The 22,529-nt window shown below is 40.4% G+C and overlaps 1 protein-coding gene across 1 annotated transcript; it reads right to left on the minus strand.

The window, feature by feature from the left end:
• Nucleotides 1-11,850: 11,850 nt before the first annotated feature.
• On the minus strand, nucleotides 11,851-12,840 carry MAS1 (MAS1 proto-oncogene, G protein-coupled receptor). Its single transcript, XM_032683942.1, has one exon. It carries the CDS (start codon nucleotides 12,838-12,840, stop codon nucleotides 11,851-11,853), a length of 990 nt encoding a protein of 329 aa, XP_032539833.1.
• Nucleotides 12,841-22,529: the final 9,689 nt, after the last annotated feature.

Raw genomic sequence — 22,529 nt, forward strand, 5'->3', positions numbered from 1 at the left:
CAGGAGCAGAGTCGGGGCAGTGCCGTGCCGGCCTTTGGCGTGTGGGGTGTGCGGGGTCTCGCCCTGTGGGGAGTGCTGTGAGTGGCTTGGGGTGTCCTGGAGCGGCTCCAGCGGAGGGCAACAAAGGGTTAGGGACTGGAGCATCTCTCCTACGAGGAAAAGCTCGGGGGATTCGTCTCGAGAAGAGACAACTGAGAACCGAGCTCATCAGTGTCTAGAAGTGTCTGAAGGGAGGATGCCAAGATGATGGAACCAGGCTCTTGTCAGTGGTGCCAAGCACTAGGACAGGAGGCAACGGGCAGAAACTGATGCACAGGAAGTTCCACCTGAATATGAGGAAGATCTTCACTGTGCCGGTGCCTGAGCACTGGAACAGATTGCCCAGAGAGGTTGTGGAGTCCCCCTTGCTGGAGATACACAAGAACTGTCTGGATGTAATTGTATGCAATGTCCTTTATGATGACCACCCTCTGTGGTCCCTTCCAACCTGACCCACTCTGTGGCTTGGCAATAGAGTGAGAGAAATCCTGTTTGGAAAACTTTAATGGAGTTTTAAACAAGTCATTTGAAACGTGCTGTGAAATCTTGGGAGAGAGCAGAAAACTAGGCCCGTTAGGAATGAAGACTAAGGAAGCAACAGCAGCAATGTGGCTCTCTGGCTGCAAGAGTTATTAATGCGGTGAGGAGACTGGTGTGGTCTAGAAATTACTCCATTTCAGGAGAACAGGAGGGGTGGCTTGCCCAAGGCAGCACCCTTGTCAGGAGGAAGTGGAACACATATAGTGCTACCTCCACTGCTTCCTGCACTACGAAGAAAAGCCATCTGGCCCAGAGCTTGTGTAATTATTTCCAGGATTTAGCAAATTTTAACTGGAGTGTTAAGATTCAAAATAGGTACTTAACAGTTAAATTTTACAGAAGTTAAGAAGAACACTGTTCAGAGTGAGAAGAGGCATAAAGGTGGGGAGAGTGAAAGAAAAACAAAAATAACACTAGCTAAACAGACAGCTGTCTTACTTGTGTGAAGAAACTCTCTTCACTAATTATGAATGCTTTCCAAAACCCGTTTGTACAAAGAAATGTAAAAGGCCTACAACTGAAATAGTTTTGTTTTTTGTTGCCCCACTCCCTGGCACCCAAGGGAATAAGACAGCACTGAAGATCTGCCTCTGTGGCAGTTTAGCCTGATTCCAGGCTGCTGTGATCTACTCCTTTTTCTCTCTTTTCTCTCAGATATTCTACTTTCCTCCTTTTCAGTAGCGTTAGTTCTGCAGCAGGGCAGTCAGCTGGCTGAAAGCTAACATCCTATTCTGATGGTTTTGTGTAAGTTTTCAGCTGTATCTGTTGCCTGACTGACTTGGCTCACTACGTATCTGCACAAACACCACCACCAGCTCAAGGAGAGGGAGAGGAAGGCATAGCAAGTGCTGCAGGGGGAGGAGGCCCCGAGTAGCATCACTTGTAGCTGCTGTGAAGTTTCACCCAACCAGAGGAGCCAGAAGTACAGCTCAGTCAAGCCAATTGCTCCCCACTGCCTGTCTGCTTGCATGAGATGCTGATACTTGTGTAAAGCCACTCAGTTCAGCTCATTAGTCCAACAGAAAAGAACTCCTTCTAAAAGAAACTGGGAATATTTTCCTGCTAGCTCAGCAGTTGTAGCAGCTTAGTGAAGTGATGAATCCTGGTAGAAGGGCAGGGGAGGAGGAGGAAGACCAACCACCACATTGGTTGGTCTGTTAAGCTGTAGTGGCAATTTAGCTTTTAGAGTTATCACAGACAAACCTAATAGCATTGTCCTCAGCTCATGAAGAGAGGAAGAACTTCAGTATTTATGCTGGAAAAAAGTTATGACGTGAAACAATAAGTGATCTGTCTTTGCTCATAACCCAAAAAAACAATTAATGAAAAAGACTGGGTAAATGCTATTATCCTCTATAGTTTTCTACTACTGTATGATGCATTATTGTGAATTCTTGCTCTTTTATTTTAACCTTCAGTGCATTCCTTAAAGCTCCAAATCTGATTGCTTAAGAATCTCCGTTGTCTGCTTCTAAGACTCCAGCCTGTATAGTTTAAAGACAAGCTTGATGACACGAACTCAAAGGCTCAAAAGAAGACGAATCAGTTGACAAACAGAATACGAAGTCTATTATTTCTGTGGTTATGTTTCTTAAACTTTGCTGCTCTGCTGGCAGTATCAGTATCACTCTAAACAGAGCAGTGCAAATATATAAGATTTGCTGGAAATTCTGCCTCTACTTACAAAGTTGAATTAAAAATGTATTGACCAGGAAATTCACTGCAGACAGCAGAGCAGGCAAACATACTGTAACTGCTGATATTACTAGCTACCTGGATTTCTGCAAATAAAGCTTTATTCCTAAATTTGTGTATATTTAAGCATGTGAGTGACTCCACTGAAGACAGTGTGACTGCTTACCTTGCTAACATTAGGAATACATGTAAAGATTGCAGTGTCATGGCCTGGCAGTATAGAAACAGTTAATTTAAATTATCTGATAAGAGTTAATTCAAAGTTGTTTAGTGAAAAAAAGATGAAGATGTTAGGAGTTACATTCTTCATTCTTTGTACCACTTCGTATGCTTAAGCCCCTATATTTCCACAAGCCTCAGTGACTTCAGAGCAGTGTCTTTCCATACAGAGAAAAGTATATGAAGAGTTACTTAGCAAGAATGAAAGAAATTGAAATATCTGGGGAAAAAAAATCCCCTTTTGAAAGGAAAAAAAAAACCCAACAGAAATTCTACTTTCATCTGCTGTGATAATACCTATGCATCAGCCTAACAATGAACCAAAGTTGCAACACAGCAAGGATAGCAACACAGCTGCAGAAATACTGAAATCACATTATAAGGACAAATACCTTTAAAATAAAATTATAAAGTAAAAGTTTGCAGATTCCAATCCTGTTACTGTTTCCATTTACTATATATTTTCTTAGCTTTTAGGAAGCAAAATTACTATTTCTGTATCCTAAACTATGTTTTGCAAATAGACAAGAATGTTTAATTCATAAATAATAATGTAAACACCTAGTCTCCATGCTTAACGATATTGGCATCTCAGCTAATCAGATACCATGGCACAGTATTAAAATATTCTGAAATTATGTAAATGTCTTAATCTTTCTTACCTTTTCCTTTTGCTCAGGAGAGGCTCAGCATAATGACTGCTAGTTACGTTGAGTAAATCTCAGAATACCTTAAAGTCACACTGCAACTTCCATGTTATGGATGGTTTTCAGTGGGCAGGGTATCATGAAAAGATGATGGATAGATACATAGATGCTCTAGGATTCTTTCTTTCAGCTTGCCAGGTGTCAAATGTCACATCATTTCACATTCTTCTGACTCACACTCTTGCTTCATGTGGTTGGTATCAGCTGTGCAGTTCAGGCTGGCTGAGAGGCAGCTCATATCTACTTTTACTGTCTCAGTTTCCTTTGACACTCATATCTGTTCTCTGTCTTTTCAATAAATAGGAACAAAAAATTTTCAGCGTCCAGAGCTGTTTTTACATTTGATTGTGGAAAATTTTTTCTCCAGTGAGGTCTGGATGGTTTATTTCTATCTGTCTGTAAGACTATACCAGAATAAAATAATTATTTTTATACTTTGTGAAAACTTCATAAGGCTCTTCTGTGGAGCTGTGCTGTTCTTCAAAAAGCACAGCTGTACTACTCACAGGGTAGTTCTCTCTTCTTTCTTGTTTTCTTGCTTGCTCCACCTATATTTTAGTCTTCCTAATATTACACCCATTTTCCTTATTTCCAAATGCTCCTTTTTGCTGCTTATTCAGTCTTTCTCTATTTCTTTCTACTCCTTTTCCTTCCTTTTCTGTTCTGCTTGTACTCTCTTTAGCGTATTTAAAGGCAAGCTCTTGATAAGAGTTACCTCCTGATTTGTTACAATGAATTATCCTGCTTTTAAAAAAAAATTAAAATAAGACTGTTGAGGAATACAGTGCCTGATGACCTTGTTTTGCAGACTTAGGTTTAGGCTTCCCAGTGCTGTTAGAGAGATAATTAATGACATTTCCTAATCTAGATGATACTGTTCAATGAAACTATAAAAAACCATCAACTTTTTCTGAACATGTAGACTTTATTTAAAATCTTTGTAGTGTTGGGAAAGTCCTAACATGCTGTACTTGGTGTATGCACTGAAAAGAGTACTATTTTGTACTGTGGCTTAGAAGATTAGAAGATGCCCTTAGTCAAGGCCGTTCTTGAGCAAATCTATAGAGCTTTTCTGTATTCCTCCATCTCTTTTCACATCTTTGGTCCAATTTTCAAGGCATATGACTCTTGGTTATTTATGCTTGGATCAGAACTCAACATTTTATAATTATGAAGGATCTGATTCACCTGCTAGGGCCTGGGTTACTTGGTGCACTTGGCACCAAGTGGAGCAAGTAAGATACAAGTAAGTAAGATACAAACCACTTCACCAGAGTAAACCAGTGGTACTTTTACTGGTAGTCAATGAAATTTCACTAGCAAAAGTTTTTTATGTCAGAGGAATATGATTTGATTTCTCTGCTAATCCTGTTTCATTTAAAGCACCTACTAGAAATTTATCATGAGTGATTTAACCTCAAGGCACCTTACCAATGCAGTAAATGTAGAGCAAAAGAGTCTTCTGTGTTTTAAATGTTGTTATCCAGTCCTGCATGTTTTTACTTCTGTGTCTCTCTTCACACTTTGGTCTGTTCATCTCCCACGAGCTTTTGTCTCTGTGGTCTCATGTCAACAGCCATCTCTGAGTTAGATACCATCCTTTAGTTCTGTGGCCTGTTCCAGTACCAGACTAGCATGCAATGTGGACCTGCTCTTGCTGACCTACCTTGCTGTGTTCCCAGAGAATATTCTGTCAGATGAGGAGATATAAGTGTGGTGGTAGCAAACACAGTCCCACCTTGCAAGGCAGAATTTCGAAATGAAAGTGTCCCCAAATGTATTTGTTATTCCAGAATAATTTGCTGACCGTCCCCTCTGTTTCATTCCTGACTTATATTTGTCAGCAATCTCCCAGGCTGTTATCTGTTATTATTAACCATGTATTCCAAAAATATCACCATCTCTTTCCAAAAATGATAATCCATCATGCTTTCCTCTCCAATAACTCGATTTTTCCAATCACATTTTAACTTCTGAAGATGAAATGTTTCACTTTCCAGCATCTGGGACCTCATCTGTAACGTGATTATCCTAATGTAAATTGCAGCTCAGCACAGAAGGATGTGCTAATAGGAAAAAATAACTTCCTGCCACCTCACTGTGTGGGTTTTGGCGGGGGTAGGGTTAATTTTCTTCACAGTTGCTGGTATGGGGCTGTGGTTTGGATCTGTGCTGTAAATGGTGGTGATAATACAGAGATGGTTTTGTTATTTTTGAGCAGTGCTCACACGGCATCAAGGACTTTTCTGCTTCTCACCCCACCCCACCAGTGAGTGGGCTGGGGGTGCACAAGGAGTTGGGAGGGGACACAGCCAGGACAGCTGACCCCAACTGACCCAAAGGATATCCCAGACCACATGGTACCATGTTCAGGTATAGAGCTGGGGGAAGAAGGAGGAAGGGGGGGGATGTTCAGAGGGACAATGTTTGTCTTCCCAAGTCACTGTTATGCATGAGGGAGCCCTACTTTCCTGGGGATGGCTGAACACCCGCCTGCCCATGGGAAGCAGTGAATTAATTCCTTGTTTTGCTTTGCTGATAAATTTCTGTTTTGCTTCATTTTTCCTGGCTCTGTGTAGTGTGACTTCCTTCCCATGTAGCTGAAGGACACTAAAATCAAAATGCCATCTTCAGCATCACACATTAATAAACTTCATACACAGCAGAGAAATAATCAAATTGGCTTTGTTTAAAGCATCAAGGCTCAACCTACATTTTCTTCACAGTCCTCTCAGGGGAAAAGAAGCTAAGCAAGACATTTCTTGCATAATATGCTATTTGTCGAGGACTAAAATATGTGGTTTACTTTTATTCAGGTGATTCTTGTATCACTCTGCCTTGCTAGAATTTATTGATGTATTCTGATGATATATACTCTGTCCATGCATATAATTTGTTTGCATAGCCACGTTCATAAATACATTTAGGCCAATATTAAATGTCTTTTAAATACACATTTTATTTCCATTACATTTGTCTGTAAAACATTTCAAGATATCTGAAATAGAAGTGCAAGAAACAAGGTTACATATTAACTCATTTAGAAGAAAAGTAACAAACTGTTTTTTTAAAAATAGACACGGCATTGCCCTGTTTGTTTTATATTCACAAGTTGCTGAAGGAGATAGGATAGAGAAAGATAAGTATCAGTGTGTATATGAAGGCCCAGTTAAGCCATTAGAGGATAAATACCAAATAACAGTATTGCATAAATGGTTCAATTAGAGATTCACATTAGATCGTAATAATATGACATGTAGATCACAAGACAAGAAGGAGATCTCCAAACTGCACTGTTTTGAATCTGTAATATCTTCACCTGAGTCAATGCAAGTAATCCAGATTTTCCTTGCCTTTTTTTCAGTCAGAACCAGAGTTAAATGAACAGAATATACATAAATATTATAGTGAATGTGTTAAGAAATATTCATCAGATAACGTGGAATAACCATTGTTTTGAAGGATTTTCTGGCATTTTCTCATGTACTGACATGACATTTAAAGACATGATAGATCTTTTAATGGGGAAGAAAATCTTGCAGTTCACCCTTACTGAAGTGAATAAACACTGTGATGGAAAAATTACTAGTAGTAAATACTGAAATTTTCAGACAGTTATTTCCTTAGCAGCTGAAATAAAGTAATATTAGGTAATACTGTGTATGTTCTCATCCAAAATAGGATAGAAGGTTTGTGCCAAACAAGAAAAAAAATTTCTCTGTATATTATTTGTCTTAACTTTTAACCTTCACAATGTTCTAATGTGTGCTTGAGCCTCAGAGCATGATCTCTGAAAAAGGTGTTGGAGCTTTCTGACAAGCTAGCAGTAATTCATCTTTGAAAGCTTCATAAAACTGCTTGGAGGAATTTTCTCTGTCTTATTTTCCTTGCAGCTCCACACAAAGCAATAATGAGGAGACTGACACCGTGTCTGATGATGGTGAAAGCTTGTTCAATCCTTCTGGCAGCATTTTGTTACCCTAGTGCTACAGGAGGTACATGATCTCATGAGCATGGCCAAGAGAAGAACATAATGGCTGCAGTGACTCTGAGTAGATAGGGTAGGAGGCATCCAGTCTCTGCAGAATTTTACAAGCCTTATGCCAAGGATCAAACTGAAGGGAAGTATGAGTGGAGTACACAGTAGGATGGACAGAAAGTTGAGAGATGGATATTTTACTGTGACTGCGCAAGGATTTAAAATAGCTGTGCTGTAGGCCTAAAGTCTTCTGCTATAGGGATTAAACAAGGGAGAAGCCACAGGATGGCATGCGCAGTAGCTGAATGGTGCTTTGGGAAGTGACGTGAAATCCTGTGGGGAAAAGTACAGATAAAAGTTTCTCAACTCTGAATGCTGCTAAGAAACAGAGGCCAGTGTTGTATTGAAACGCTGTATATGCTAGCAGATCAAAGAACAAAAGAGAGCAGATAATAAAAAATATAGGTAGTGAATAGAGCTATATTTACAGAGGACCTCAGCCATGCCAAGGTTAGAAATAGAGATGTTAATTGCTCAGACACTGGTCTGACAGGCTCAGCCTGTCCTCTGGCTACAGGCAGGTCCATTCCAGGCCAAGCCCAGGGAGGAAAAAAAAATCATTATTAACCAAAACAAAAATTACTGGTTGTATGTATTTATTTTCACAAAATAATTACAATTTGCTATAATATGTAATTGAGTATCTTCACTGAGCTTAGAGTATGTATTCATTTGAAATACTTCACTTGTACCAAAGAGAACTTTTTTCCTATAAATAATATTAAAAAAAGTTATATCTGAAACACATATGTCACTCTTTGAGTCAAAAATTAAATCCAGATAGACCAAAGATGACACAGAGCATAGAGCACCCTCCTCCAACGCATTTAAGCAAATGTCTTTTTGTTCTGAGATAGAACGGTGACACCAAGGTGTTCACTTCATCTTCTGCACATAGCTCTTAAAAGTTTTACATCTATTTGTAGACTATACCTAAAAATACTTGCTTCTCTCTGCTTACAAAACCCATTCTGTGGATTACGCTCCCCCTGAGACTGGCAGAGTGGGAGAACTTGAGAAGGAGTGCTGCTGCACATGAAGAGCCAGACATCACAGGCTCCTGGACTTTGTGGGTGTTCTATCTAGGATTTTTTTGGAGAACCCTGCAATTGAACTGTTGCTCTTATCCTCCCCCCCCAAAGTGACCTGAGGCATTTTACCAGGGAATGTTGTGCACTTGCAGATTGTTCTCATGCTAGGAAAGGGTGCGAGGGAGTTTTTTTTTTACAGCAGCAACCAGTGCAACTGAGAAGCATTTCAATTTCCCTTAGAGGGTTTCCCAGGGAGTGCTCCAGGCTAGAAGTAAACTGGGCAATATCTTCTTCCTCATCTCTGTGAGTTATAGAGGAAAGCTGCTGCATAAACTCATCACATCATTTTGGGCCTGAACCTGCACAGCAAACTGCTCCATATCATCCTCTTCATCCAGGGCATAGCTACAACAGCAAAAACTCTTCTGTGCCTAGGGAAGTGACTTCCTCCTGTATTTCTAGCCATACTTTTATACTCCACAACATTCATTAGTATCAAGTAGAACAGAAGTCTGGTAAAGGGACTTTTAACAAAGTGCGTGCTATATTGGGCATGACTTCCCTGAATAATTCCATGTCTTGACTGCACCGCAAAATTAAGTCCTTATTGACCGGGACTTTACAAGAGATAGCCAAGGGATAGCTGCTGTTCTGAAGCGTCTATAGTGTAAATGTGGAGGCACTACACTGGGAGCAAAATAATATACCCTCATTTTATAGTCAGGAAAGAGAGGAACAGAAAAATTAGATGCCAATACTGCATTAAAATAGAACCCACATCTCTAAACTCCACGGCTAGTACTTTACCCTCAAGACAATCTTTTCTGCTCTGCACCACTACAGTGTTTACACCATCTGATCTCCACAATTTTATTTCAACCTCTTCCACAGATGCAAATAATTTTTCAAAATGCAAGCTGGTGGAGAATCACATCTTTGTTGTGCAACAAATTGTCACATTTTCCCCGTCTTGCCTTTTTTTTCCTTTTTAAATCATGTAATCATATGCTTATTAGTTCCCCTTGCCTGTCTGCACAGAGAACAGTCATCAGGTGCTGTGATAAAGAAGAAAGAACACCCGTAAGTTATTTTTATCTGTGGACTGGGAAGCATTAATAATTTTTCAACTGTTAAATATTCATTCTTATTCATCCTTCTGGATGTTCATCTCATGCTGAGTGTTAATTTTGTCTGCTCTGTGAACAGATCTATGGACATTTTGCCAAAATTTGAGGTCATGACCAGGCACGGGTGAAAAGGGGTAAGAAGCCATAAGTCCTAGAGCACCTGTTCAGCTCATAAGCATCCAGATTGCCCTGCTGCATATTATTGCATCTTCAGCTCTAGTGCCTGGCTGCATGCACAGTGATCCTTAACCCAAACCTAGCATAGTAATCTGGGTATGTTTACATACTGTAAATAATATGCCTTATCTCATCTGAAGCACTCTTGAGAGAACTGAGTTACATGTGTGGTTACAGTGGAAACATGTCTTAAACATGTTTCCTGCAATGTTGCCACTCTCTCTGCTTCTCCATGTGATTATTGCAAGGAGTCTTGAGGTAAGGGTAGGGAATGGCTTTAAAGAAGGGTCTGGGTTTTTTGGGGGATAGGGGGGCTAGATCTGTCTTAGTATTCAAGTTTATGGCATTTATCAATGTTGACGAATTTCCCAACAGTCCCCCAGCTCCCAGCAGGTGCATGCACACCCATATTATGTGCATGTGGACATCACTCTTTCCCCCCTGTCCCTCCCAACATGTCCACAGATCTATTTGCCCTATCCTGCACTCACCATCAGCAATGGGGAGCTGCTCAGCTGATGTGTCATTTCAGCATTACAGCAGATCTCTGCCCTAAGAGAGTAGCAGACTGCACTTACCTACTACCTGAATCAATAGAGGTGACAAGCCTGGGACTAGAATTTCAAGGACAAAAACTGGGACAAGCGGAGGGGCTGTCATAGATAAAGGTCTTAATGGAGTAAGAGACTCAGGAAGACATAAGGGTAACCTCTTCCTTCTCCCGAGTCTTTTCTGCAATGGCATATTGAAACACTTTAATGTAAGGAGAAAGGGGCACATGCACAGAAAGAATATTTATCCTTCTGAGATCTCTTCTCTGCATGAATTCCCATCCAATCCTCGGTCTTAACCTACCATCTTCCTTACTCCAAGACTGGCAATCTTTCAACAAAGGAGGGGTAGGTTGTATTTTTCTTTCCCCAGTTAGCTATTAAGTGTGCCAATGGAAACTTGGTGGGAAGCTGAAGATGCTGCTTTTGCTTGTGATGGGAGGTCTCAGCTCCTGATGAATTTGGAGCTCCACAGGGGCCAGAAGCAAACATATGTCTCTTCGAAAGTGCCACAGCACTCTGACTGCCCAGACCTCCCATGTTCTGTGTGCTAAAGCTGACCTGGCCCCATCCCCTCTTTGCTGTTGTCTTCCTCTGCACTCTGCAGCTTGGCTATAGTTGGGCAAGTGGCCCTGGGAATTAAATTCCACAAAATACCAACCCCAGTACCCTGGCATACAGCAGAAGGAGACAGACAGCTGGAACAGTGCACCTGGGGTGTAGCCCCAGTCACTCATTGTGTCCAGTCACTCATTGTGTGAGGCACACCTTTCTTTTTTCTGTTTATCCAAAGCCGATTGTTATAAAACAGACACATGGGGAATATATATTCTCCAGAGAACAGATAAATACTAAGTAAGTGTCTGGGACAGCAAATGTTGGGACTGATTTTCTTACAGACTCCTTGAATAACTAAACCTACAGGAACACTGACATTTTGGGGATAAGCCAACCCCACCCCTCATAATTAGGGCAAAAGCCCTCTGTGAGTTGACAACATCTCTATATTGGCAGAAACTCCTGTGTGTCAGGTACCAAATTATCCAAGGACCCAGAGACATGTTGATGTCACTGGAAATTGTGCAACATCTACTTTGAAAACAGACTCTGAAGTAGCCCCTTAAAGGCAGATGAATTAGACTATTTAATATATACTTGGATTTCTTGCTAGACCAGAGCTACACCGTATGTGCTTGGCTATGTATGGGGACTTATTCTCATACGTGGATTTCTTCTTCTGTTTCCCCGAGGGAGCAGCTCTTTTGCGCACTTAAACAAGCTGGAAACAGTTGAAACTAAATCCCAGTATGTAATGTGAATCCTGTGTTTAGTGAATTTGACTTTTAAAAATGCAAATACACACAGGCCCTGATGACTTCAATAGCATTTATGGCTACTTGGTGCTTGTATAAATGTCACACTATTTATAACATATTTCTGTGTCCTTTTTTTATATTCTCTGTTGGCCTGTCTCTTTTCCACTGTGGTATCTTTGACTGACATAGTCACATCAGGATGTAGCATGTGTTTGAATAATTAAAAAAATACAAATAAAAGTTATCTTTATTCTAGTCCATATTTTTCCATTGCTCAACCACCAAAGATAACAATACCATTTCGCTACTGCTTTTTACATTCTATGGAAGAAAAATACTTTTAGTTTTGCAGTGGTTTATTAGACCTTCCAAGTCCAATTATTTGCCCCTAGAGTTTTGCCCCTAAGCTTTAGAAAATTGTTTCAGCTATATCCAAACTCATGCCAACTTCCTGGCTTCTCGGCCGCAACCCATCAGTGAGTGCTCTACTAAGAACCACTTTGAGGCTTTCCTTGAACCTTTTCTTCTTGCTGCTTCCTACAAAGAAGTAAACAAGGGGGTTGATGCTACTGTTAACAGTGGAGAGAACGATGGTGACGTGGTTCTGCTGGCTGAGCAAAGATGACCAGTGGTGATAATTCAGAAGATACAACAGCCTCATAGGCATGGCAAAGATGAGGAAGACAATGACTGTGGCCACAATGATGATGTAGAGCTTTGACGAATGAGGTCTCAGGGAGTTACGATGAATCCTGATAACTAAGATCAGGCTGGACAGAATCATTAGAGGAATGAAGATCATGAAAGTCAGGATCCACGTGAAGATGAGCAGTGCTTGGCAATGGTTGCCGTTGTCGAATTTTTCCTTTGTTGAATCATCTTTGCATGTTAAATATTCGGCTACTGTCATCAGAAAAGACAGAGTCCACAGGATTGCACACACAATTGCCGATTGGTGCTGTGACCGGTGGCATCGGTACCAGATGGGGTAAACAATAGACAGACACCTCTCAATACTGATGGCTGTCAGGAGATAGAGACCAGTGTTATAGCCAAGAAGGAAGATGATAGATAGTATGGTGGTGATATAATAGTAAAAACCATATGCAAATCCAAAACCGGCAATGTACTCAATTGACAGAATAAACGTACAAAGCAGTAAGGAGATATCAGCAATGGACAGGTGTGTGATATACGCAGTGAATGGGTTTCTTTTGATCTGGAAGCAGAGGCACCAGAGGACAATTCCATTTTCACAAAAACCCAGGAAGGAGATGATCATAATTACCCAAAGTGGGGTCAATATCTCCCAGACCCTTTCCTGTGTAGAAATGTTTCTGTGCATTGAGATGTTCTCTGTGCCTTCGCTGGGATGAAACGTTATGTTTGACTCATCCATGGGGAAAGCTCAAGTTTGGATAGCACAGCTCTTCCTTCTGTAAATATGTATAAAAATATACTGTGAGCATTGTGTGCTCCTCCCCTCCCCCTTTTCTTTCTGTTTTGCGGACCCTCAATTTCTGGTCTTACTTGAAGGCCTTGGCAAAAGGAAAACCAGTTTTGATATACTGATGCTAGCTGAAACCCAGTTAGAACTACTTTTGGCAATCTTAAAGATCACTAAGCCCATCATGCTAGCAGAAATCTTGAGCTTTCTTCTGTGTAGGGGTCAGCATATGAGATTCTTTTAAAGAGCTCTTGGATAAGCAATGTCTCAATCACATTGCAAAGTTTCAATCACATTGCAAAGTTTCATGATATAGTCATCACAAATAGCTTTGGTGGCTCTTCTTACAGCCCTAGATTGTTCCCAGAGAGGTCTATTCAGCTCTATTGAGATTAATGGCACTAATTTTAAGTTAAACATATGTATTTCAGCTGAATTTGGCTCATAGGTTTTTTGTTTAAAGAAAAAAATTGATACCGACATCAGTTTTCCAGAAAGGGATTTAATAAGTAAATCAAAATAGTATGTAGTTACTCAGCATTGTATTCCCCCCAAGTACAGAGGTGGAGGGAAGTTGAGACAGCAATTTTTTATCCACTTAAAATGTCATTTATCACAACATAACGTAATTTAACCATGTTTACACACTCTGAACACTTAGCACAACTGCAGATGTCTTATGAACGTTATAAATCCAACTCATCATAAGGGGATGTTAATCACATCATGTTCATCATCATCATTACAAGTTGTTCATGTTCCCTCCCATTGTTATGATGGTTTTAACTGTTGCTTTGCTGAATAATGGGGTACGTTCTCCTTTTCTATGTCTCCTTTTATCTCATAATGGAGAATTAGTAGCATTGGCTTCAGCTGATTTTCATACAAATATGTCATGTACCTTTCCCTGTTAACTTCCCAGCTACCTCTGTGATGATACACAGCCACATTTAAGACCCTTGCAGATTTACTGATGTTAAGAGGGAGTAATTGTTGACAATAAGCTTGCCTAGCTGACTTGGTTTATTCATATAAGCAACCTTGTTCATCAACATGCCATAATGAGAATTTAGCCATATAAGAACAACAAATGCAAGGTAAAGAAGTCTTACTGGGGCACCTTTTGCAACGGTTATTTAAACAGAGCCATTCACCCCAGTCATAAATTTTCTCTCATAAGCCTTGCATTTCCTGGTTTCAAAACAGCTTCTTAACATATCATAGTCTAAGAAAGCACATTCAGTAAGCAACCTGGGAAGCCTTAGGGCTTGCTGGCATCTAAACCTCCACAAAACTGTTAATTGTGATCCCACCTGTATGTTGACCGTGCCACCATCTCAGATAGTTGAAGAAAACAAACAGCATAGCTGGGCATGTGATAGAGAAATGAATGTGAATACAACAAGTAAATACAGTGAGTAGAATGAGAGGAAAGCCTCCCAAAATCAATGTTCTGCAAAAACTGCAGAGGGAAGGAGCTCAAACAGTGTGCTGCTGGAAGTATAGTAAAGCTTCACAGGAGAAAAGGAGAAGAGAAGCTATCTACTTCAAGAGTTAAAACAAATAAGAAAGGAAAAAAAGAATGAAAATACTAAAACAAAAAAAGACTGAAAAAAAAGACTCAAAGTATGAAAATACCTAAGAAAGTTCTTGGTTTCTATTACTGTATAAAAGGAGTTTTCTTCTGGATAGTAAAACAAAAAGGAAAAAGTTCTTGACTTACTAAGGTCATTCCCACATGAGAGCGTTCAGAGACAAGGACGGAAAGAACCTTCTCCTTCCGGATACATCCATGACCTGTTCAGATTTCCCTGAAGCTTTTGAAGAACTTCCTTGAAGAAGCTGAAGGTTACCTTCTCCAACCATTTGCCTTTGGTAAGAGGGAGAACAAATAGTGACTGTGACCATGACTCCCTCAGAAAGAAGTGTGCAGTTCTCCCATTGCTCCAAAAGTCTGAGGTATGCCAAATAAAGGGTCCCAAGCTCATCATCTGAGGCTGAGCTTCAAATGGCATCACTCAGTAACTGGCCAGCTCATCTAGCTGAAAGCCTGGGAGTTAACTCTTGTGGGAACTGAATGGCAGTATATGGAAAGTTGTCCTGAGCTGCTACAATACCAAGAGACTTAGTTTAAACAAACAAACGCAAAGTGAGTAGGAAATCTATTTGGGGATGTTAAAATCCAAGGGAAAAATCTCAATTTAGAACTGTGCCACCACATGCCATCTAAAAAAAAGAAAAGTTGATCTGTAAATTTTTTTTTATAATTTTAATATGAGAGAACAGGAAAGTGAGAAGGACAGAGAAGGAGAATGAAAGAGAGAAAAAAGATAGAAGGTGAGGAAGAAAAAGAAAGAGAAGGAAAGAGACAAAGAAAAGAAAGAGAAAGAAATAAGGAGGAAAGAAAGGAGGGAGGAAGGGAGGGAAGGAAGGAAGGAAGGAAGGAAAACTAATGCAAGAAAGAAAGAAAGAAAGCACAGAGCAAAGAAAGTAGCCCATTATTGAGTTAGTCTCATACATCCATTCCTCTAGGTAAAAACTGTATCTTGAGATTATTCTACGAAGAAAAAACAAAACAAAACAAAACAATACAAGAAAACCCAAACACTGATGCAAACCAAAAAACTGTTCTTGAGATTTAAACAGTCTCCCCTGAAAAGTTCAAACAGACCTAGGAGCAGATAAACTCTTTGAAAAATCCCCTGAGGATGTCCCCTGCTTTTGCCCCAAGTATTAGGTTGTTTTTATGTTCAGATGTTAGCAGAACAAACAGTCTTAGCCAAAAAAGGAGAGAGTTTGCTTGGTCTTCTCCTTTAGATGTTTCACTAAAACTACCAAATCCCCAAATGGGAAGAGCTACTAACTGGTGTGAGAAATAAATGACCCCATATGGAGGGTCAGAATAAAGTTAGGAAAGGAACAGAGTGAAAAAAAAAACAACTTCTAATTGGTTTTTGTTGGCTTAAGTTGTACTCTACCTTACTTTTAACACCCATGAAACCAAAAATTTCAAGGACCAAGAAACAACTTTTAATTGCTTTTTGTTGGCTTAAGTTGTAATCTCCCTTACATTCAACACCTACGGGACCAAAAATTTCAAGCTACTTCTGAAAAAAACCAACTTGTTCCTTTCCCCAAAAATGATATATACATAGGAGTAACATTTTAAGATTGACCAGGTACTTGTGTTTGCAGCCCACAGCGCAAATGCAATCCAAACCCAACTGTGCCCTGCCCTCCGAGTCTCAATGGGCCAGCGGGTTTGTGAGACCTCCCTCACGCACACAGCATCTCCTTCATGACTGGTCCCTGGAGCACCATCAGTCGCCATCTACATGGCCAGGGCAGCCGAGTGAAACCTGACCTTGGGGGGAATAGGTCACAGACACAGCTTATCCTTGGTGATTTCGGGAGTAACAGGAAGGGTGAATAGCACAGTGCGACTCCATGCCTGCTGACTGCTGCAGTGTTTATATCAGATGCTGCCAAGAGATGGAGCGGCTATTTCTGAACCAGTTTAACTATTCAGATATTGACCAAGGGGGCTACAATAGCAAAACATGGAACCTGAACAGAACTTGAGACTAGAAATTAGTATTGACAGTAAAGACATGATGGGCAACATGGATACTCTTAATTTCAGTCTAAACTGAATATAGAGCAAGGTATGATATAAATGATAATTTATCCTAAAAATTTTCTCTCAGATACTAACTTGGTGGGACAGAGCAGCTTTGCAGTAGATGTAAACTGAATGTACTAACGCTTGAAAATACGTTCTATGTAGGAAGTTAGCAGTGTTACTTTTTTTTTTTTTTGAGTCTTTGAATAATTTCATGTTTTTATATCTCCAGTTCCTGGAAGCAGAAGGTAACCTGTAAAGAACTCACAATTCATTCATTAAACAGAACCCAACAATCTAGGATTTATAAACCAAATTAAGAGGTTTATGTGGTTGATACAAGGGCCAGCATGTAAAAGAGCCCCTGTGTACCCAGGAGTCAGATCTCCTAACTATATACTTACATGAGCCATAACAAAAACCCTTCAGGGATGAGCTTTGGTAGCATTTTCAGGCAGTGCAATTTTTCCTGATGGCCATTCAGTCATTACCACTTCACAGCTGAAATTCATTCCATAATTATTCAGCTCAAACACAGGTTAGGATTTGGGCTTAGGTTTCAGAGTGTAGACTGAAGATCTGGGTGTAAACCCCTCAGAGAGCTGAGGGGCACACAGAAAAAGAGAGGGGTTGTAAGATGGCCAAAGCCTAAACAGGGGGCTCTAGGGTGCAAATAGGGGCGCACTGGGGACAAGCTTGAGAGGGACTTCTTACAAGGGCATGTAGTGATAGGACAAGGAGAAATACCTTCAAACTTTTAGGGTTTAGATCAGATATTAGGAAAAAATTCTTCACTGTAAGAGTGGTGAGGCAGTGGAATGGGTTGCCCAGAGAAGCTGTGGGTGCCCCATCCCTGGAAGCATTCCAGGCCAGGCTGGATAGGGCTTTGAGCAACCTTATCTAGTGGAAAGTGCCCTGCCCATAGCAGGGAGGTTGGAACTAGATGATCTTTAAGGTCCCTTCCAACCCAAACCATTCTGTGACTCTAAGAAATGCATGGGTCATAAATGTCTTAAGACCCATTAAGTCTCACAGAGTCCAGAAGAGCCATTATGACTTATACTTACTCCTCAATAAGTGATATGAGAATATCATTAAAATAGGAGTTCGGCTTAGGGTAAATTTAGAGTTAAGGTTACCCTAACCCAAAACTCACTACAGAACTTGCTAGATGTCTTTTATCCTACTTGTATCAGCCATGATGCTAGCACATGCCAGTTCCCTAAAGGCTGGTAATTGATGGATTGTGTTTTATAGGCAGCAAGTGTAAGACCTGAATTTATTGTTAGTTTCTGCAAAGCAAGGTGAAAGTATGTGTCACCAGCAAGTTTTGAGGCCAGCAGGGATCATCTGTTCATAGCTAAAACTAAGGTTGCGGTAGGAGTTAAAATTCAAGAAATGAAAGACAAAGGCAACTAAGTCTAGAGTCTGTTAGTGTCAGTTGTAAAATCTTCTTAAGGGCAATCATAAGATTGTGTTTTCCTGAGAACAGTATGGAATAGCAGGCTCTAAATCAAGGATTACTGCTTAATCCTACTGAGACATTCTGACAACTTCAGTTGGTAAAGGTGAATTAATCATATTATTTTGTGGGTGGTTAAGACCCACCACATGTTGTTTATGAAAGTGGATTTAGAGCCTGTGGCAGAGGGCCTGAAAGCTGGGTGTACTGAAAGCTGGGAAAAACCTTACCTGAGGTAAGAATAAGGTTGCTAGTAAGATATGAGCAGTTTATAGTTGCTGTTGGGATCATACAGACCCCTAAAATAGTTTGGTAAAGCTATTTTCAGAATACACTTCTATTCTTGGTCAGAGATGTTTTTTAATGATTCACAAATTTTAGGTTTTGTTCTGAAAATGCTGATGAGAAAAGGGTAGTTAATAGCAGATAGAAAGGTAGAGATAGGCAGGGCCCAAAATGGTGTGCAGATCTCTGGAAGCAGAGTGAGATGGCTGGCCCATTACTGTGTTACCCAGACTGGTGGAAGGTTAGAGGACTTGTTTATGTGTGACTTCATGGACTAACTGTCCTGAGAGCAAGGGAGGATTTGGAGATGTTCCTGCTCCTGACTTGAGCCACACCTTCTTTTTTTCCGACCTGCGCAGTCCTGGCTGACGTGCCAGGGCTGGGCACTCAGGGGCAATGTCAGCAGGAGCAGAGATTCAGCTGGCCAGCCCCAGGGCAAGGTGTGCACTGCTCAGTAATGTTTCTGCTGGGATGTGGTGGGGACACAACTGGTCCACATGTGCAACCCCACAACTAGATGGAAATTGGCCAGTTTGGGTGCTCAGACATATTCATGTGATATCAGATGGCCATGTTTACCCAGCTGGGTGCAGCACACACAGTGTTCTGGGTATGAGCTCATTCCTCTGTTCTGTTATGGTGCTGTGAGGAAGCAGACAGAGTAAATTGCAGAGAGTTTCCCAAATCAGAGAGAGGTGGGAAGCAGAGAGAGAGTATCAGCAAGCGAGGAGCTCTTAGTGATGCTGTGAGCTTGGGAAAAGTAATATAAAATAACAAGGTTTCCTACTGCTCATGTTTATCCCCTATAGTTGTGTGTTGTTTTTTTTTTCAGAGGGTCTTCAACTGTCTGTAGACCTATCCTTCAGTCCTTACATGCCTAGCAGGTGGCAGCTCTTACCTTGAAGACAGTGGGGTCTGTCCCCAGTGGAATCTACCCTAGCTAAAATCATTATGAGTCTTATTTTCCTCTTGGTCTGGTCACTGAAGGCACAAATGCTAGCACCAAACCCAGCAACATCACACATCAAAAGAGAAAATAAACTGCACCTGTCTGCTGGCAGCCCCAACAGCAACTGAGCATTAGGGCCAGCACTGCTATGTAGTGTAAGACAATACAGGAAGCAGTATTTTGTTTCTACATTTTTATTTTATATATGTAAGACAATACAGGAAACTACTGGGGAGACGATAGGGTAAGAATGCAAGTAAAAACTTGGTATATTTGATTAACAAATATAGGCAGTTTAAACCATTTTAGTTTTAATTGTGCAAAGTTACAGATCAGAAAATGTGACTAAGGCATGACAGAGATGAGTCAGAGCTTTCCATGACAAAATGTTGGAAGAAAAGCTTCGAGTGCCAAGTAGCCAGTAAACTTAGCTTTCTACTTTGTTTAGGCTAAGATGATGTGGTTATATCCAGTTACTGCATACAGACCAAGACATTTTGTATTACTGATAAAGTTAATGAAAGAAGGGTCTGGTGCCATGGTACTCTATCCTTCAACCTGTGTTGTTTCTGGATGTTCTCATCAATAGATGTCCAAATCCTTCTGGAGTTGCTGGTCAGACTAAATTATATCAAGTGCCTGCTCCTAGTAAGAAAGACTGCCCCAAAATAATGTTTACTCTTGATTGTAGTAATCTGCCTGTTTTCTTTCTTTTACCCCTTTTTATTTTTGTTCTGTATCACATGTTCATCATTTACATGCATTTCCAACTTATCACAGGAGTTAGCCATTATTCTTTATTTGCTCTCTGCACTGCAGGAATAGGTGGCTGAGATGCTTGATGCATGTTACTGTGAAACCTTAATTTCTTTGGCTGGGTTCACTGAACAGCCAGGATTTTTCACCTGGAGTCTGGTGGTCCACCTAACTCCCCGCCCTCTGCAGAAGAGAAATAGCCATGTTGTTGAGGATTCTTTGTACTGGAAAATTATTTAAAGAATGATAAGTGCTGTATGGAGGCACTGGTAGTTAAAAAAAATTAACCTAGATGACACAGGAATTGTTGACAGCTCTTTCTGGATACTCTTTGGACTCAGCCAGGATAGGTCTGTGACTCCTTAGGGCAACATCTTTACAAGTCATCTAATGACATGCTTGCAAATGCAACATCTTTACAAGTCATCTAATGACATGCTTGCAAATGTAACTACTGTGTATGATTGTAGTTAGATAATGAGCAGTAAACAACAAGAGCTTTGTAATGATGTCTGAATGAGGTGCATATTGCTATGCAATGCTCCAGTTTAAAACAGGACTTTCCATCAGAACTGAAGTGGTCTAAAGGTCCATGAATTAATTCAGCATTTTAAAAATTAATATTTCACTATGCATATCATATTGTTGTTCTGCAGGGAAACTGTAGCCCAGTTTTCTCGTGTCTCATTTCTCCTTTATTGAACTGAACCTCCCACAGTGCACCATGGAATATGACTTCGTATCACAATTCTCTTTTCTCTTGGTGTCCAACAGAGAGCCTGACTAACAGAGATGAACCAGAGCACAGTGCATCAAAACATCATTTCAGAAGGGAAATATTTCGTACTGATTTAGGATTTTTTCCAAATGATGAATTTTTTAAATGAAACTCCCAAGTAGCTGATCATTTTCCTTTGAGTAAAGCTCTTCTATTATTTTTAAATTGCTTCTAATACCCCTCTCTTTCCAAAGACAAAATACAGACTGAGAGATAATTTTTACTTTTCAAGGTGATTCAGCTTGAACACAAGTGCAAAACAAGCTCATGCAGTAGGTTTAATGCATAAAGTCAGAAAGTCACTGAGTGAAAACACACAACTGTCTCTTCTATATATTACGTGTATATATCTGGAGTAGATCTAGAGTCCTAAAATATAAAAAAAGCCATTATATTTTCTGAAAAAGGAAATTTTTACAATGTAGCAAGAGTACGAAACAATGACTGATGGTAGGAATCATGAGGCCTGTGTTTACTCTGTTTCAGACTTCCTCAATGTCATCAAAATTCCTCTGCAAAATGGGAGTAACTTGGGAGCACTGGGATACGACTTCAAATCTGTGAGATACTCTTACATAGCAGAGTAATATAAATACTAAAAATACAAGGCATTCACCTAATACTTCAACCTCACAAACATAATAAGAAATGAGTTTGATTCTATTACAGTAAAAACAAGGAGTATTGGCTTTTTTAAATATATTTTTTTTCAACTTTCTCCTTTATATCTTCAACAAAAATGGGACAAGATGCTGAGCTGTAGTAAGTCATCACAGGGAAATCAGTGTCAGTAAACAAGGTAACAGTTCAGACCCTGCACATGAACAAAGGGTACTCTTGAGAACTCCAGATTAGGATTTCTAGCTCCCACGGTGATGTAGGCGTACATCTTGCCAAAGTTTCAGCAAGTTTTGCTGTGTCATCAGTTTGCTTTCAGAAACAGTATTGACTTGTCCTCTTCTGTTCAGTTTGGTTTGGTAGCACCATTTACCCTGCAGAGTTAAGGTAACACAATAAATTGTGTAGCGAACAACAATCAATCAATTTGCAGCTGGAGATAAAGGACCTGAAGTTCTGCATTTTTTAGAAATTCCATTTCTTCTTCCTGCATCAAAACATAAGGTTCCTTCTTCCTCTGACTTGGAAGGGTTAGAGACACCACTGCTTTCTCCCTCTTAACAGGGACTTCCAGCAACTAAAATATATTCGGTCACTTGAAGTCTCAGTCTTTTGTTAAGAGAAAGTATTTTCCTCAAAATGTAGATACTCCAGGGACTACTGTTGCCTTTATTTCCTGCTGAATACATTTCCTAGGACTACATTTTTTCTTCCTTGTCATGCTTTCCCTTTATCTTTTGATGACAAGGACACATGATTTTTCTTGCCCTATGAGCAACACACCAGTATCTCTGTGTGGCTCTTGGCCATGCAATATGTGTTGCTGGCCACAGTGGAACCAGCCACAGGAAGGGCTTCAGGGCATGTCCCAAGTGGGCAGTCGTGTCTGCTTATGCACCCATGGTGAGATGGAGTGGGCCTGAGCTGGTTGTGTAGAGTAGAGCCAGAGTATCACAGAAATGTTCAGGTTACCACCAGCTCCCAGGCCAACACAGTCCCAGTAAAACCTAGGGAACATAGCCCTGGCAACAAAGCACTTAACTGCACTTTAACAGCTCACAAGGCACCTAATGCTGAAAAGATTGAAGGCTGGCAGCTCTGTATCATCTATCCTGTTTCTCTGCCTCATTATCATATTTTTTTTCTCACTGTTCCTGTCTTAATCTTTTAA

Source organism: Chiroxiphia lanceolata, chromosome 3, assembly GCF_009829145.1.
Source record: "Chiroxiphia lanceolata isolate bChiLan1 chromosome 3, bChiLan1.pri, whole genome shotgun sequence".
NCBI lineage: Eukaryota > Metazoa > Chordata > Aves > Passeriformes > Pipridae > Chiroxiphia > Chiroxiphia lanceolata.

Bases quoted from the DNA above. Each gene is read 5' to 3' on its own strand.
- MAS1 (XM_032683942.1), bottom strand. From the start codon at position 12,840: ATGGATGAGTCAAACATAACGTTTCATCCCAGCGAAGGCACAGAGAAC.